The sequence below is a fragment of the Delphinapterus leucas genome, chromosome 15, assembly GCF_059928025.1.
Source record: "Delphinapterus leucas isolate spDelLeu-1000000601 "Yukka" chromosome 15, BTC_Dleu_Yukka2, whole genome shotgun sequence".
Lineage (NCBI taxonomy): Eukaryota > Metazoa > Chordata > Mammalia > Artiodactyla > Monodontidae > Delphinapterus > Delphinapterus leucas.
The window spans coordinates 21,754,315-21,771,905 of record NC_143143.1 but is presented as its reverse complement, the minus strand read 5'-3'; the positions used below and the strand labels follow the sequence as shown (position 1 = coordinate 21,771,905).

General features: G+C 42.6%; 1 protein-coding gene across 2 annotated transcripts in view; it reads left to right on the top strand.

Annotated features, from left to right (window-relative positions):
- Positions 1-4,280: 4,280 nt before the first annotated feature.
- Positions 4,281-17,591, top strand: part of MOSMO (modulator of smoothened) — a 67,581-nt gene continuing 54,270 nt past the window's right edge. Inside the window, exons 1-2 of one of the 2 annotated variants that reach the window (XM_089896063.1) lie at positions 4,281-4,637; positions 4,894-4,974. In XM_089896063.1, coding sequence (XP_089752189.1) covers positions 4,379-4,637; positions 4,894-4,974 — 340 coding nt within the window. In that variant the 5' untranslated portion in view covers positions 4,281-4,378. Of the gene's footprint in view, positions 4,638-4,704; positions 4,975-17,591 lie in introns of those variants that run through there. The other variant, XM_022588582.2, reaches the window with a different exon arrangement.

The following is a 17,591-nucleotide window of genomic DNA, read 5'->3' as shown; positions in this document are numbered from 1 at the left end:
TGCAGGTAGCGCCTTGTGATAGATCGCCTGTTTCCTCCTCCAGTCTGGCAAGGCTTCTGTCCAGACACGAAATTAATTCTATTATGAAATGCATCCTTTTCCTCCATTTTCCTATCGGTAGAGAATGGTGAGAGTTTGAAGGAATAAAGCACATCAGCATTTAAGGTCCTGTGAGGGGACCATATCAGTGCCTGGCACACAGGGTCCATCCACCTTCCCTCCATCCCAGACTGAAAGCTCTTTATTGTGAATGCCAAGATCACACTGATTGGTGGAGCTGAAGGATACAAACTGTTATGGATGCTGTGCTGCCCGGATTCCCCCTTCAGGACTGAAGGACCTATTCCTTTCCCTCCACCCCAACCCTGCCACTAGCTGAAGAGAACCCCTTGCCCAACATCACACCTACCCAGGGCAGCTAGCATCCAGTGACTGATCAATGCAGGGTAAAAAACCTGGCTCCCTCAGCCCAATTCGAACAACTCTAGAGGGACATCCCAGCTTCAGAGCTTCCTAAAGGGTCTGCTGAGGTCCTCCTATGGCTGCACTGCAACCCGACTTCTCCCTCTGCCAGATCCTGCTTCCTTCTCTCCCTCCACAGATGTGGGTCCCAAGAGCACTCCTCAATAAATGTCCTGCAACTCAAGAGTATTTCCTAGAGAACCCAACCTGCAACAGCTTGTGCCAGGGACAACAGGAAAGAGTAGATGCTAAGATGGGATTTTGGAGCTGGACCTGCTGCCCAGGTAATAATGAGGACCCCATCCCCAGTAGAGGAGAAGCATACGTAGCCTTCAGCACAGGGAGGCACTAAGATTGTTCAGTTTTTCACGAGTAGTAAAATGGAATGATGTGGCACCCACATGATCCACCTGGTGTCTCTTAGTTCTCCTTTGGCCTATTTTACAGTAAATGGACAAAAACAGTAGCCACAGCCTGAGAAGTATAGAGGTGCTAGCAGAGGGTGAGAGGAATCTAGGATGGATAGGAGAGGAGGGAAATGATGAGTATGTCAGTTACACCTTAAGGTGAGCTACAGCAGCGGCAGCAGCAGCAAGAGCTATACTTTGTCCCACTAACTTTCCTCTTATAAGTTTCCCACAGGAAAAGACGTCCACCAGGGTCCTAAAGGTGCTGCTTTCAGAATAGAAAAAGAAGCAAGTGGATCTGTGCAGCACAATGGGTGCACTGTTGCAAGTGCCGCACTGTCATGCCTAGTCCCCTTTCAGGACAGGAGAACCTAGGCCCCAGCTCTTGGGGAGGTTGTAGGTTGACTGCTGTCAGCTGTCAGCTCTCTCAAGGAATTGTCCTTGGCTGGAGAGCCGCCTTACCCAAGGTCATGCCCCATGACTAACATCCGATGACTGGTCCATGCAGAGATACAAAGGCTTGGTTGGCCCCTTTACTCCAACTCAGAACAACTCAGAACAGCCATCCCAGCTTCAGAGCTCCCCCTGGGCTCTGCCAAAGCCTCCTGTGACTGCACCACAGTCAAACTGCTCCCTCTGTCCAATCCTGCTTCCTTCCCTTCCCCCACAGGAGTCGATCCTAAGAGCACACCCTAATAAACTTCCTGCACAGTAGACAATAATCTCTTGTCTCCAAGTCAGCTCCGGCAGAACCCAATCCATGAGACTAAATGAGACTTGAGCTCAAGGCACAAACTATTAACCTCCGGATTTAGCTCTTTTGTCTAGTCCCAGAAACACCAGGTGAACACATGTGGTGCATCCACCACATTCTTGGCCTGGATGGTAAACTTAACCTCCAGGGAGGTAGTGTGTTCTCTATGCTGTCAGGTCAAAGATCCTCCTTAAAGAGAAGAGTGATTGCACACTCCCCTCCACAGCTTTCCCTGAGGTCCCATTTGGATTCAGCCTCTGCTGGGCTGAAGCCTACCATCCATCACCATAAAGCACGCTGTGTTCACGGTCCTTTAACAACCACGGAATGACTATATATGACTTCAGGCTGCCAGCATAGCTCCCTCCTGGGGGCCTTCTATGTTCTTCCGGGTCCTCAAGGCTTTTCTGCCTTAAGTAGCCTTATGGCTCATCCTCTCTCTGAATAGAAAAGGCCTAGCTGGTTTGCTTAGGGGTGAGAGGATGGGGAAGTTCTATCACTGAAGCAGAGTGCCTGACTCTGGGAGTCTGTTGGTCAGATAGGGGAAAGAGGCCCAGAGAGGTGACATGACTTTCCCAAGTTCAAGTCAGTAGCACAGGCGGGACTAAAATATGGTTCTGTAGTCTTTTTACTCCATCATGCCACCTGTCCCTAACTCCTAGGGTTTGTCTCTACTAAAATCTAGATTGAGATATAGAGGAGAACAGAATTGATCTGTCCTGTCCTGAGAGACTTGAGACTTTGAAACACTAGGTACATTGGCAAGCAAGAATGAGACTTGGGGATAAAAACAGCCCCAAATTAATGGGATTAATGGGAAATCTGTAAACAGAGTATTTGGTCCTACCCATGCCACCCACCCCACATCCTGGTTGGTAAGGAATGGGATAGGTGACTATTGTCTGTAGTGATATGCAGCTATTAACCTGGTTAAAAAAATGTTTTAAATCCTTTTAACCGTGTACTGGTTGTTTTTATGCTTTAATCTTAGATCCAGAACATTTCGTGGAGGGGCAAAGGCTGGAGGGACCAGGAAGGGATGCCTGGGTAGAAGGAGGGATTTATACTTGTATTGTTTAAACACAAGAATCAAGTCATAGTTCCACTTAGCTGGAGTTAGAATAGGTAAATGTTCCAACATTTCACCCTAGGATTCTCATCAACTGCCCAGTAGTGAACATCAGTGGACATTATTTGAGAATTCAGGACTGTATAGTTGGAGTTTCTTCTATTACTTGGCAACAGAAACACCAGAAAGAAGCCAAGAATATGACTCCACCAAACTTCTCCAGTGTTTAAACAACAATAAACAGTGAAACCTCCTGCAGTAATGTGATATGCATTATGTCTAAATCCCTGGAACATATAAATCAGCTTGTATCAGTTTCTGTGGCAGAGGAAAAATTAATGGTTTAATAATAATAATAAAAAACTACCCCCCCACCCCCAAGAGACCAATGTTTGGACAGGAAAGTCTGCAGGCTAGCAATCAAACTTCCTTGCCCAATCTATGTGGTGATACTGATAACCCTGTGCACTTCTGCAAGGCTGTTGGATTGGTGGAATTTGAAACTTGCTGAGTTCTGTGGACATGTAGGCATTCCAAAAATAGAGACAGATGTCACTCTTCTAGGTCTTTCTAGAGATGACCTAGGTGGGGTTTATGGAGAAAATGAGCGTCTCATGGGGAACTAACTGGGAAAGAAAGAGCTGGACTCAAAGTCAGGGTTAATGGTGGTTTAGTCCATGAGCCATGGAAGAAAAGGAAATCTCCACTAGATAGCAAAACTGTATATGGTAGACCATCTGTATTGCTAATAAATTATGCCAATGTCTTGTTTATTTTCTGATTCTCCATCCAAGCTAAGCCCTTCCCCACATCCCACCTCAATAAATAGTATCATCAAACACCCCATTACTCAGGCCAAAAATTTAGGAGTCATTCCCTGAGTCCTCTCTTTCTTTCAACCCCTCCCCCGTTTATCAGCAAGTCCTTCCCTCTGCCTACAAAACATCCAATCTGCCCATCATCCCCTATCTTCACTACTCTCGTCCTAGCTAAAGCTACATTTCTCTCTCTCCTGGACTACTGTGCTTCTTAACTGGTATCCCTGCTTTCATTCTTGCCCCTCCCCACCTACAATCGACACTCTCTTTACAGATTAAATAAGCCCTTGTCACCCTCTCTGCTGTTCTAAACCCTCCGGTGCCTTCCCGTTGCATTTAGAACAAAATCCAAACTCTTTATCATGGCTCTTAAAGTCCTACATCTGGACTCTGCCCACCTCTGTCTTTTCTTACCACTCTCCAGCCACACAGGATATATTGCGGTTCCTTGAACAGGCCAACCTCTTCCTTGCCCGCTCCCCGAATGTCCTTTGCACTTCCTTTTCCCTCTGTCTGGAACAGTCTTGCCCAGATCTTCATAGATGAGGTTTTTATGAACCTGGCGTTCTCCGTGTAACCTTCCTTCCCTGACCATCCTATGTACCATCGCCGCCCCCTAAACCCCCCATCAGACCGACCCCCAACTTAATAGATCAACACCTAACATTATCTTTATTTTCAAGATCAGTTTTTAACAGTTTCCGTTTCTTCCCCACCAGGAGGTAAGCTTCCTGAGAACGAAAACTTTCTCTCTCAGGTCCACTCCAGCAGCCCCAGCACCTACACCAACAGTGCCTGACGCACAGCAGGTGTCCATAGCCATTTCCTAAAAGGCGCAGTCCCGGGGCTGACAGATAGGGCAGAGGCAATGGTAACACAAGGTGACAAGGCGTTGTCACCGACTCCCTCTGCGGGCTCGGGGCCGCCTCCTGCTGAAGACAGGCGGCTCCTGCCCTGTCCAGGACAGCAAGGCGGGCGGCCGAGGAGAAGTCGGGCGGAGCGGGGCCCCAGGCGGGAAGGCCGGAGGGTCCGGGTCGCGTGCCAGGGCAGGACCGAGAGGTCGGAACAGGGTCGTCGCCGGCCGGGACCCGGAGCCGGCCTCGCCAGCGCCGCAGCTTCGCTTCCGGGTGAGGGGCGGGCGGGCCGAGCAGTTCCGGGGCGGGCGGCGGTTCCGGCTGTGCGGGCCGCGCCGCGGCTGCTGGTCCCGGGCGCGCGGAGGGCGCGAGCGGCGCGCGGGGGCCGAGGGGACGCGAGGCGGCGGCGCGGGGTCTCCTGGCCCCGGCGGCGGCCCATGGGGCGGGAGGCGTGAGGCCGCGGCCTGTCCGGGGCTCGGGGGGTGGGGGGAGCGGGGCGGGGAGATGGATAAACTGACCATCATCTCAGGATGTCTCTTTCTGGCCGCCGATATCTTCGCCATCGCCAGCATCGCCAACCCGGACTGGATCAACACCGGGGAGTCCGCCGGTGAGCGGCGGGCGCGCGGGGCCGGATGGAGGACTGGCTGAGGGCGAAGGGAGGGGAAGGGAGACCCGGCTGAGGAGAAGACCGGGCTGGAGGGTGCGAGGCGGAGGCCGGCCTGAGGAGAAGGGGGCGGAGAGGCGATGCCGGGCCGGGTGGCCGAGGGGCAGAGGGGATGGCGAAGGGGACGCGCGGGTCGCTAGCGGGACCCCCGGGCGGAGGGGAGCTGCGCCCCAGGCTGAGTGCTAAGTGGCGGAAGGGCGAGGAGACCTGGGCAGGGCTGGCGGTCCTGGACCGGGGAGGGAGAGTGAGGGGAGACAGCCGGCGACCTGAGGGACCGTGGAGGAACGAGCTTAGTCCTGGACTTAAACAAACAAACAAAAGTCAAGGTGGGAGACGGGAGGAAACTGAGGCGCACTGTGAAGGAATTAGAAACCCGCCGGGGAGGCTGGGGCCGGGAGCGAGGCAGACTATGGAGTGTGAGAGACACCCGAGAGCTGATGGTCGATGAGAGACCAAGAGGAGTCGGGTCCGACCGCTGACGTCCCCCCACCTCTCCCCAGGAAGCGGCGTCCGGGGGAGAGGTCCGGGCGGGGCCGGGTTCATGGTGCCGGGAGCAGTGGTGCCGGTGGAGGGCGCCGGATGAGAGCCCCCTGCCCGCGCCCCCGCCAGCCCCTGCCCACTTGGCAGTGTTTGAGATGCATGTGGCTTCCGAGTTTCCCTTTGACGTCTGTGTGGTTATAATTTTGCTTTATTTTAGGCCCCGGCACTGTAATAACCTTAATAATAAACTTCATTTTATGGAGAATCACAAAACGCTTTAGTGATCCTAATAGTAGTTTCAAAATTAAATAACACATTAGAGTTGCAGGCAGCCCAGTAGCAGTGCCTGCTGTAACACCACGGAGCTGTGGGCAGCAGAGACAAGGTGGTGCCCTCAGGAAGGAGGCAGGCATCTTTCTGAAGGGTATCCTAGGTGAATGCCCTTGCACGATTTTTCTCAGCTCGGGCCACCCTCCACCCTCCCACACACACGCTCACTCACTCACACTCACCCAGACCTGTGAGACCAAACCTTTAATTAATGTAACAGCTGCCAGGAGAGCTGATGGGAATAAAGGAATGAGCTTGTTTTCCAACTGCTTGTTCAGTGCAGATGAAGGGAATAATGGGGGGTGGGAATGTCAGACTCCCTCCATGAATAATTTGTTGTAAGAATGTATCACTATGCTGTCAAACTTACTTCTTAAGTATTACTTATGGTTCTGTATTTATCCTGCAATATTTTTAGCCCTTAAAAAAAGCTGTGGCTGGGACATTTGTTGCTTCCTCCTCCGTTCTCTCCCCCATCTAGACCTAGTAACACAAAATCATGCCGTCAGATTTACTGGTTATTAAAATAACACTAAAAATTTCTGCTCGTTTTCTTGCCTATGTAGTCTTAGCAGAGCTCTTAATTGTAAAGCATATATGATTGTTATGTGACCCTATAGAGGTGTTAGCTAATGTTACAGTGGTAATATTGCAATATATAAATGTATCAAACACTTTGTGCACCTTAAACATACACAATGTTATATGTTAATTATATCTCAATTTTTTAAACTGTAAAGCATATAAAGAAAATATCAATGATTTAGAATTTGGTGAAACTATGGGCTTTGTTTCTGAAAATGCTGGTGATGTCAGTGTTAGTACTAGTTTGTAGTTATATGTGTGATGTCCAGTTCATGACCTGTTGTTGTTTTTATCCTGATTATGTGTGCAATGACTCCTTTTATGAGACTTTCTTTGAGACCTAACATACTTAGGGGCAAAGAGGTTCACTGTTCTAGCAGATCTTTTTTTGTAAAGAAGTTTCAAGTGGAATCCCAATGTATGAAATAGACTAAATGTCCATGGGAAAGATAGAGTTGAGAGAGGGAAGAAAGAGATAAGTAATAGCATAACATTCCTGAGATGTTATGCTCTATTATATTTGAAAGAAAGCAAGAATAGGATGAATACAACTCCTTCAAATTAGGCAAAGTCATCTGCTGTGAGTTGCCTTGGAGATGGGAGGGACAGAAGTCCAAGGTTTGAAAGAAGTAGAAGATGTTTGAAATAAATAAATAGTTGTGAGAGAAAGCATGCCAACCAGAGACAGTAGGATTATCTAGCAGTGTGGACACTTCATTGAAGTCAGTGGTCGTGAACATACAGTGTGATAATGGATCTGCTTTGTTGACTGTCTCTGGTAGTGCTCAACTACTTTGTCACCAGTGTGTGGTGAAAGCCAATAGAAGGCTTCATTCAGGGTTGGGATTTGCCAGATACATGCAACAGAATGACAGAGGAGCAAAGGTGTTTAGGGTGTTAGTCAAAATATTGTAATGATGGCTCATGAAATCTTAGCTGGATAAAGAGTGAAAGTGAAAAGGGAAAAAGCTGGTATATTGGTCCTTGAATAGCAGTTGGTATATGGTCAGTGGAATAGTTGACCTGGGCCCAGTGGAGCTGAAGACTTGACTGGGAGTGATTGATACAGCAGAATGGAAGGGCAGGGCATTGTGGGCACAAGGTCCAGAGTGTGACAGTGGTGATGTGTGGCTGAAGTGGCATGGAGGCAGTGATTTTTTTTTTCTAACAGTTTCCCTTGCCATCTCAAGATATCTTCAGTTAAATATTCTGTGGCTAGAAAGAGGAATAGGAGGAGATAGTAAGAACAGGGGGAAATTGTTCAAAATCGTATCTAACCCGTTTTTTTTTTTTTTGGCCTAACCACTGTACTGGCAGGGAATTCCCTAACCCGTATTTCTTACGGCTAAATATGTCAGACAATAAGCCCCCCAAAATGTAAAATGAATGAGATGGTATGGTATGTTCCTTTGTTCACTCTTGTGCTTTTGCATTGTGATAAGATGCACCTGAACTTTGCCTAGTGTTTGAGCTTGTATGCTCACTGTACACTTTTACCTGGACAGACCCAGTCTTGAGTTAAAAAAAAAAAAAATCAGTGCAAAGTTATACTTTCCAAATCAATGAAACATTTACAGGAAGTTCAGTTAAGATCTCAGAGGTGACAGGACTAGCTTTATGCTAAGATCTGCATAAAAGTGACTTCACCTGGTAGCAAAAAGTTAATGTGTTGATTCCCTTTGGTGCATTATACATTGTACAAAAGTCTTGATTGTGATGTTTTTACTGCAGTTTTTTAAATGAACAAAATATGTTTTGAAAATAGAACTCCTGGAGACTGAAAGGTTCTGTAGAATGTAGTTTGAAAACCACTGCAGTAAACTAGTAAGGGAAAGTTTAGGATTCAGATCCAGACTTTATCACTTACTAACTCTGTTACTTTGGAAAAGTTACCTAGCCTCTCTCCTTATAGTTCCCCTTCTGTAAAATAAGGGTAATAATAGTATCCATCTCAATGGGTTGTTGTGATGATTGAGTTAATCCATGTAAAACATTTAGAACAGTGCCTGACACATAGGAAGTGCTCAGTAAAAGTTAGATATTGTTATATTGCTGTTCTAGTTTATAACAGGTGTCGGAATCCCAATTTTGAAACTAAAGCTCAGAACTTATTACTGTGAGAACTGACACAGTTTCTTTATTAGATGTTCTTGGAAATGAAGAAACATCAAGAATAATATAGCCAGGCTTAGTGTAAGTCAAATAAATTTGTCTTCCCTCTTGGCTTTGGACTTCTCCATCGCTGTTTCTCCTCTTTCAGTCTCTCATCTCCATATTCTAGTGTCTCTACTCCTCAGCTTCTACTTGAACTACCACAAAAGGAAATGAAATATCCTAAAACAAAAAGCTGAGTAGAAGAACTTCCTAAAATCCCAACTAATAAACTATATTACCATAATATTATGGACCGTGCTTCATACCAGCAGTTTTTATAGTATTGGCCCCAATACAGAGAAAGCATGTTCCTTTAATTTTCATCTGTGTGTGATAGCATTTCCTGAGTTTGTTCTAATAGCTTGCGGATTATGCACACAAACTTTTAAAGATATAATAACTGCCACCTTATTTATTTATTTTTTTACTCATTCTTTTTCTTTTTAAAATTGTTTAGATTGGATGTTAGGGTGTCTAAGGAGTCTCAGTAACACCCTCTTCCCTACTTATATTCTGAACTAATTGAGAAAAAAAAAGAATAAGATAATTAGGAGCCAAAATATTATTTATTATTGATAAAGAGGATATTGGAGAATGTGGCTTATATCCTTGGACAAGTCGTTTCCTCTTACTGGGCCTCAAAATTGAACAGACTTAACTGTCCAATCCCAGGCAGGACTTGGGACCTGCCCTATAAGACTTCCAGCATGAAAGAACAGAAGAGATGAATGCTCCCTTTAGGCAACTTGCTCCCAAGGGCAAAAAGTTGGACCACTTATGCCCAGTTTTTTCTCCTGAACTGTCAGTCAGATGAAGTCATTCCTCCTGATCTGAGAAGGATTGAGTGAGGGGACACAGATAAGCTAAGATATTCTAACAGCCACACCTCTACCCCGCCCCTCATGGATAGAAACATCAGAAATGCGAAAAAAGCATTACCTGGTTGAAACCCAGGATATGGCTGGCATTTTGCAAGGAAGAATTTTCTTTTTCCTCAAGTACAAAGACTGGCAGATGCTTGGGGAAATAAAAGACTTTGTGGGGAGGGTTTCATTTCCCATTCTGTTACTCACTACGCTCTCCACAGGAAATGCTGGTAAACCTCAGATAGGGGACTGTGGGCTTGACATCTGTCACATAAGAGTTCAAGATCTTTAGGTAGATCCTAGCCTACAAGTTGGGAGTCTTTGGTTTAAAGCATTAAAATTACAAGCTTCCCAAGCAGACCCGTTTATTAAATACTAGAAAATTGTTAAATAATAAGCCTTCTCCTGAACTGTGACAACTTCAGTAATCACAAAGTTGGTTTGGTGTGAAGGAGCTCTGTAACATCAGTTGTTAAACAAACCTATCTATAACTTTGTCTTGTTAATCATCTTGGACATGACTTACAGAGAAGGACATAATTGGGTTACCTAAGAGGGCAAAAATCTTGAGATTGTGCTTTTCTTTAATTTAAAAAGCATTAACAGAACTTTTTCAATGGCCTTTTGAGTCTTTTTCCAGTAAATTTCTTTTTTAAAAACAGCTTTATTGAGATATAATTCACATAACCATAAAATTCACCTATTTAAAGTGTACAATGCAGTGGCTTTTAGTATATTCATAAAGTTGTGCCACCATCACCACAGTCAATTTTAGAATATTCTCAGTACTCCAAAAAGAAACCCCAGATGCCTTAGCTATCACCCTCCACCTTCCTGGTTCTTAGTCAGTCTGCTTTCTGTCTTGGTAGATTTGCCTATTCTAGACATTTCATATAAATGGAGTCATACAATATGTGGTCTTTTGTGATTGGCTTCTTTACTTAGCATAACATTTTCAAGGTTTATCCATATTATAGCAAGTATCAGCAGTTCATTTCTTCTTATTGCCAACTAGTGTGGTATATCCCCGTTTATTTATCCATTCATCAGTTGATGGAAATTTGGGCCAGTAAATTTCTTTGCCTTCCAAGAATAACATTTCTTCATAATGGTAAAGGGGTATAAAATTTTTTCCTTTTTTTTTTTTTTTTTTAATGGAAGATTGTTTTTTTTTGGCTGCACTGGGTCTTTGTTGCTGTGCGGGGCTACTCTTCATTGCGGTGTGCGGGCTTCTCATTGCGGTGGCTTCTCTTGTTGCAGAGCACGGGCTCTAGGAGCATGGGCTTCAGTAGTTGTGGCACACAGGCTCAATAGTTGTGGCTCACAGGCTCAGTAGTTGTGGCGCACGGGCTTAGTTGCTCTGCGGCATGTGGGATCTTCCCCGACCAGGGCTCAGGCCTGTGTCCCCTGCATTGGCAGGTAGATTCTTAACCACTGTGCCACTAGGGAAGTCCTCCTTGGTTTTTTAAAAAGTAACATTATCAGTATTATTTACTTCAACATATCAAATAAGAACTTTGAATAAAAATTCAAAGACCTCACAGCTAGAAAGAGAAAACCCGCACGCCACAACTAGAGAGAAGCCCTTGCACTGCAACGAACAGACCACGCACCACAATGAAAGATCCTGCATGCCTCAAGGAAGGTCCCACGTGCCACAACTAAGATCCAGTACAGCCAAAAAGAACCCCCAAAATCAAAGGCCAGTCTTTTTACAGTGTTCACAGGTCATACTTGAAACTTGAAATCACTTATAATACTGTGAATTTCACAGCATAGGCCAGATTTTCCAATATGAGATTATATTTCCTGAACAAAGCATTTATTCCCTTTACAACCTTAGTTCCAGAAAGCCTCTGTTTTTACCATTATCAACAGAGATGTAGCCACTTCAGGATGAAGGGTGTAAGCTAGTTGGCCTAAAAGTTTGGAGAAGGGGAATTTGGGACCAAGAACATGGACAGAAGCCATGAGAGAATGGAAAAATCTAAGAGGAAGGAAATTCCGAAAAAGATATTACAGAGTGATGACTACTGTTGCATTTATTAGACGTAACCAGACTTGTTGAATTTTTCCTCACTCGACTGCCTGAGCCCCTTTCAAAGCTGGCATAGTAGGAGCCGTATACGTCAGTCCTCCACTGTTCAGCTTACTGTGTCCTAAAATAGTGTTGTTGTTTAACCCCTTTCCTCATAAATATTGAGTTTGTATTGGAGTTGCAGTGTAGTAAAATGGTCCTATGGGATTTGAGTCAGACATATCTAGATTTGATTCTTGGATTCCCTTTTTATGAGTTTTATGATTTGGGGCATGTAATTTGATTTCTCAGCTGTAAAATGGGGATGATATATTTATCTCAAAGGATGCTTGTGAGAAAATAAAATGTGGCATGTGAAGAATTGGCACATGGTCTAATACATAGCAAATGCTCAAATGTTAGTATTATTATATGAAAGATCAAAACATCTGAATTTAAAAATATTTCCCTTTTGTATTATTTGTGTTATTTATTTACTTATATCTTGCCTTGTTCTAAAAAAGTTTTAAGGCAACACGATGTGTCTGTATTGAATATTTCTGAAGTCCTACTTGGGGAGGGGAGGTCTCTGGGAAGACAGACTTTGAGGTCAGTTGTAGTGGTGATATAAGCTTAATGGGATACACGTAAGTACCAAAACCAAGGAATGCATTGGGTTTATATGTTTCTGGAACAGACTAAAGAGGTTTTCTAAGTGAAAGGCAGCCTGGTATAGTGGAAAGGGCTCACAGCTTTGGAGACTAAACCAACATGTAGTCAAATCCCAGTCCCACTATTTGCTAGCCATGTAATTGATCTTAGGTTGAGGGTTTTTTATTAATAAAAATTATATCATTCAGATGTACTTAATACCGCTTGCAGTACTTCCAATTGTTATGCAGGTTCAGACCCCAACTTTCTGTTCTTCTGTAGATTAGAGTAATATCTGCAGCGCACTGTGAAAATCATTTATTTCGTAAGTTTTTTTTTTTTGGCTGTGCTGGGTCTTCATTGCTGCGTGCGGGCTTTCTCTAGTTGTGGTGAGTGGCAGGCTACTCTTCGTTGCGGTGTACGGGCTTCTCATTGCAGTGGCTTCTCTTGTTGCAGAGTACAGGCTCTAGGCGCATGGGCTCAGTAGTTGTGGCACATGGCCTTAGTTGCCCCGTGGCATGTGGGATCTTCCCGGACCAGGGATGGAACCCGTGTCCCCTGCATTGACAGTCGGATTCTTAACCACTGGACCACCAGGGAAGTCCCGGAAGTTATTTTTAAAGGGATATAGTGGTCTATATCACTATATCACTGGTCTATACTCCAGCTTTACAGTTGGAGTATAGCGAGTCAATTAGTCTCACCTCAAAGGCTGAAAATAAATTTGAAATATATGAGATAGTTGTTTCTTAATAGAATAGTACAACTGAATAGCAAATAGTACAACTGTATAATAGCAAATAGTACAACTGAAAATTTAGTTTTTGGCATAAAATTTCTTCTAGTTGTCATTAGCTTCCTCAGTGCAACTGTGAATCTTTGAATTTTTTCATACCCCATTTCAATGCATACTTAAGCAGTGGGCCATATTACATAATCTTATAGGGGAAATTTAGACGTGTAGTAAAGTATTACTGTTTATGAAATTGTTATTATTGAATTATAAATAAGAGCTTAATCGTGCAACCTGAATGGATAATTGTTTACATAGTGACCTTGTTTTATGTCTTCTAAGTAACCCAAGAAATTAGGTTGTACAGTGACAGCAATGACAATGTATAGGTATAAATTTCATATTTACAACTTTGTTTATGATGATTTATGTAAACATGACATTCATATCTTTTTGGTTGTCAGAATGTTTCATTTTCAAGCACTGAAATTACACATTTTTTCCAAGTACTTTTTGGAATTCTTTGCCCAACTAGCAGCTAGCTGCTGAAAAGTTTGATACTTATAAAACCTGGTCCACTGGTAACAACAGGTTGGGGGTAGTGGTAACATTATTTTATTCTTTATTGACTGTAGACTGATGAAAAAGTAATATTTAGCAAAGCTATTGTTGAAATACTAGAGAGTTCAGGTAAGAGCATGAGGGAACCGAAGGATCCTTAAAAATCAAGGTACCTAAAAGTAAATATCTGGATCAAAATCACTTTTCAATAATATACCTCTGTAAACTTTACTATGTATTCTCTCATTAGCTGTAAATTACAGCTAAATTACATATCCTTACTGAATATGACATGGGCAAGCAGGACGCAGTAGTCCTTTGGGATTTATTGCTTTAGAGTTGACAAAATAAAGATTTGGGTATTGCTATCAATGATACTTACATGTATTTATGAGTATATATAAACCAGCAAGTATAATTTGCTTACATGAAGTTTCAGTATATGACTTCAGTTTTGAAGCAAACATTTCTTTGAATTGCTGAATTTTTTTTTTAATTGGGAGGAAAAGACTGTACTTTTTATGTCTCTTTATACTAGCTTTGCTATAAATAAAAGGTCACATTTGGTATTTTGACACTTGCTGTTGTGTATATTGAGCAAAAAGGCAGCTGCTGACTTTTAATATAGATCTGTTCAACCAGAGACCATATACTGCTATCGTTAGAGATTTAAAAAGAGTAAAGAAAATGCAGTTGGTTGGGTCAAGTAAGAAAATGGGAGAGGAGAATTTCACTAGGTCTCCCCACTTGTGGTCTATTCACAGTAAGTTATTCACATGGAACATTATTGGGTCTACTTTCAGCTATAATAATAGAAATTTTTTTCAAAAACAGATAGGACGTGTTCAAATTAAGGCAGAGATTTCCAAAGCCATTTCATTTATATGACCATTTCATTTATAAAGTACCATCCATTTTAATAAAATAAATCTTTAATTTACTATGAGTATTCTGTAAATCTTCCCGTAGATATTTCGTATACCACTGTACTTTATTCCAGACAGTCTCACAACAGATGTTTATTAAGGTATGTGTGGTCTGTAAGGAACTGTACTAAATATTCTGAGGGATTGCATTTAAGCAAATGAAAAAGTATTTTATCCTTGAGGAACCTGTACTGTGTTTGGGAAGATAAAGTTATATACATAAGAAATAAGTGTCATAGGTGATGAAACTACTTTCTGCCCAGGTGGTTGAGGAGGAGGTAGAATTTGAGCTTAATAGATTATACATTTAATGATGAGTATTTATGAAACTCAATTCTTTCTTTTTTTTTTTTGGCCGCGTCCTGCGGCATGTGGGATCTTAGTGCCCCGAGCAGGGATCGAACACATGCCCACTGCACTGGGGGTATGGAGTCTTAACCACTGGACCGTCAGGGAAGTACCAATGATGGTATTTAAATAATTAGGAAGACTTGGGCAGTGCTTGAAAGTGGAATGGCAATGAGTAAACGTATATAGAAGACAGGGAAATTTCCATTTCAGTTCATTTCTATACATCGCTGCTAAATTTATCTTTCTAAAGGATAAGGATAGTAATAATTGCAAATACTTATATAGCATTTACTTTATGACAGATACTTTTCTAGGCACTTTACATGTATTAACTAATTTAATCCTCACAGCATCCCTAAGTGCTGTTAGCCCCACAGAGATACAGAGAAATTAAGTAACTTGCCCAAGGTCACATAGCTGGTAAGTGGAAGAGCTGAGATTTGAATCCAGGAACTGTAGCTCCAGCGTCCTGGCTCTTAACCACTGCATATGCTTGAAACAGAAACCTTCAGTGACTCTTCATCTGCCATAGCACAGAAGGCACTCACTCAAGGATCTTCACAATATGGCTCTTGCTTACCTTTCCTACCTTAGATCCTACATTTTCCCTATGTGGATCTACATTCCAGCCCCTCTGTATTACTTTGTTTCCTAAATACGATCTATAGCCTCATCTCTAAATCTTTGCTTATGTTGTTTATTCTCAGTCTGAAATGCCCTCTCACTCTTCACCTTTCCTGTTGTATCAGCATCCTACCCATCTTCCAAGCGTGTGTCAACTGCTGTCTTCATAAAAACCTTTTTTGATCCCCTACCTAAAGTGATTTTTCCCTCTTGCATGTTTTTCGTGGTAGCATATCCATATCATGGTTATATGTGTGTTACTTGCCCTGTTTTCTAGTGTAGATTTTTTTTTAATAAATTTATTTATTTTCGGCCACGTTGGGTCTTTGTTGCTGCGCACAGCCTTTCTCTAGTTGCAGCGAGTGGAGGCTTCTTATTGTGGTGGCTTCTCTTGTTGTGGAGTACAGGCTTTAGGCGTGGGCTTCAGTAGTTGCGGCGCACGGGCTTAGTTGCTCCATGGTATGTGGGGTCTTCCTTGACCAGGGCTCAAACCCGTGTTCCCTGCATTGGCAGGCAGATTCCTAACCACTGTGCCACCAGGGAAGTCCCTCTAATGTAGATTTTTAAAGTTCCTTAAGAACAGGGCATAAAATTTATTGGTCTCTGTACCTTAGGTAGCACTCACACCAAGCTTGCACATGGCAGGAAAGAGGAAGTGTTATGGTTGACACTAAGATTTTGAACCTGGAGTAGGGAATAGAACTGGGAACTTTGGAGAGTGAGCTGCTTTAAGGGCAAAAGTGATGATTTTGGTTTAGACGTTATGTTTGAAGTGAGAGTAGAATTCAAATATCAAAGCAGAAAGGAGCTAGTCAGGAAAGAGGACTATTTGGCATTCCTAGTTGTCTTATCTCATTTTCACAAACATGATACTTACATTGTTACATATGCCAAATTTTTGTTCAATAACTGCATGTCCACAAAATTCATTCTTAATTTTTTTGACAGATTATCAGTTGGTTTTTATTTTGGAAAGTAAGGTCCAGCAACCATCTAGTTATTCCCAACTTTGAAAAGATATTATAAGATGAAAGTTAATTTGTAGGTTGATTAGTTGATTCTCTGGGTCAATACAGAAATTAGATTCCTAAGCAAGTCTGTAAGGCCATGTTATAACTGAAACATTTACTTCTGCATCAAAAAAAAATAGTAGAAAGCAATACAGTTGTATTACTAATAAATAGCTTTTAAAACGTTAAAAAGGAATAAGAAATGGTGGCTTATTTCTCTGATCCTTTAATTTGTCAATTTGACTTTAAAACTTATGACATTTCTTCTGTGTGATATAGGTGCTTCACTGAGATTCTTCTTACATTTGTCAACAATATTTTGGGTCATTTTTTTACTTACAAATTGCCCTGTCAAAGGAAGAAAAAGGACTTGCAGAAAATGTATGTTTAAGAGATTTGCTGAAGTGGAATAACCTGAGATATAATTAACTCAGTGGAGATGAGGAAGATTGGTATGAGTGCATGAATGTGCATGTGATATGTATGGTGCATGATGGTGGTGAGTGGACATGGGGAAGATAAGGAACTTGTAATGGGTAAAGCAAAGTGATACAGAATAGGCTAGATCCAATGCGCCTCATTCAACCCCCATGGGAGGGGCCGTGAGTCCTGGCTAGTATGGTTACTGTTTGTTGAGGGGCCCTGTGAATGGATGGAAGGAGGAGGAAAACAGTATTTTATATGCCAATTGGGGTACAAAATGGTACAAATTAAGTATTTTTAACTTGAGGAGTGCCTCTATTGAAACTTGGCTTCTAGTTTAGGCTTTGCTGTAGATGTTTTGTTTGTGCTTGAAAAATTACCTAAATGTTTATTCTTTATTTTCCCCAACCAAAAAATAGTTCTGTGTTCCTCCTTCACCCTCATGAATCCCATCTCTTGATTTAAAATAAAAGTGGGTATATATGATACATTGAATTCTTAGAAAATTATTTTATTAAGAAAGTTATAGTGAAAGGAGTATGGGGGTGAAGCCAGAAATCAGTTCAAATTCTGGCTCTGCCATTTCCCAACTATGTGGCTTTGGACTTGTTGTTCGGCCTCTGAGCTTTAGTTTCCTCATCTATAAATGGGGATAATACCTCTTATCTTGCAAAGTGGCTGTACGAATCAAAGTTAATATACCTGAAACACCTACCACAGTACAGTCACCTATGATAGATAGCTGTTGTTAAGCAACTAAATGGATTAATCTGTTATCACATGTGATACATAAAATATAATGTTGCAATTGCCCATCATATAGTCACCAAAAGCAATCTGATTTTTTTA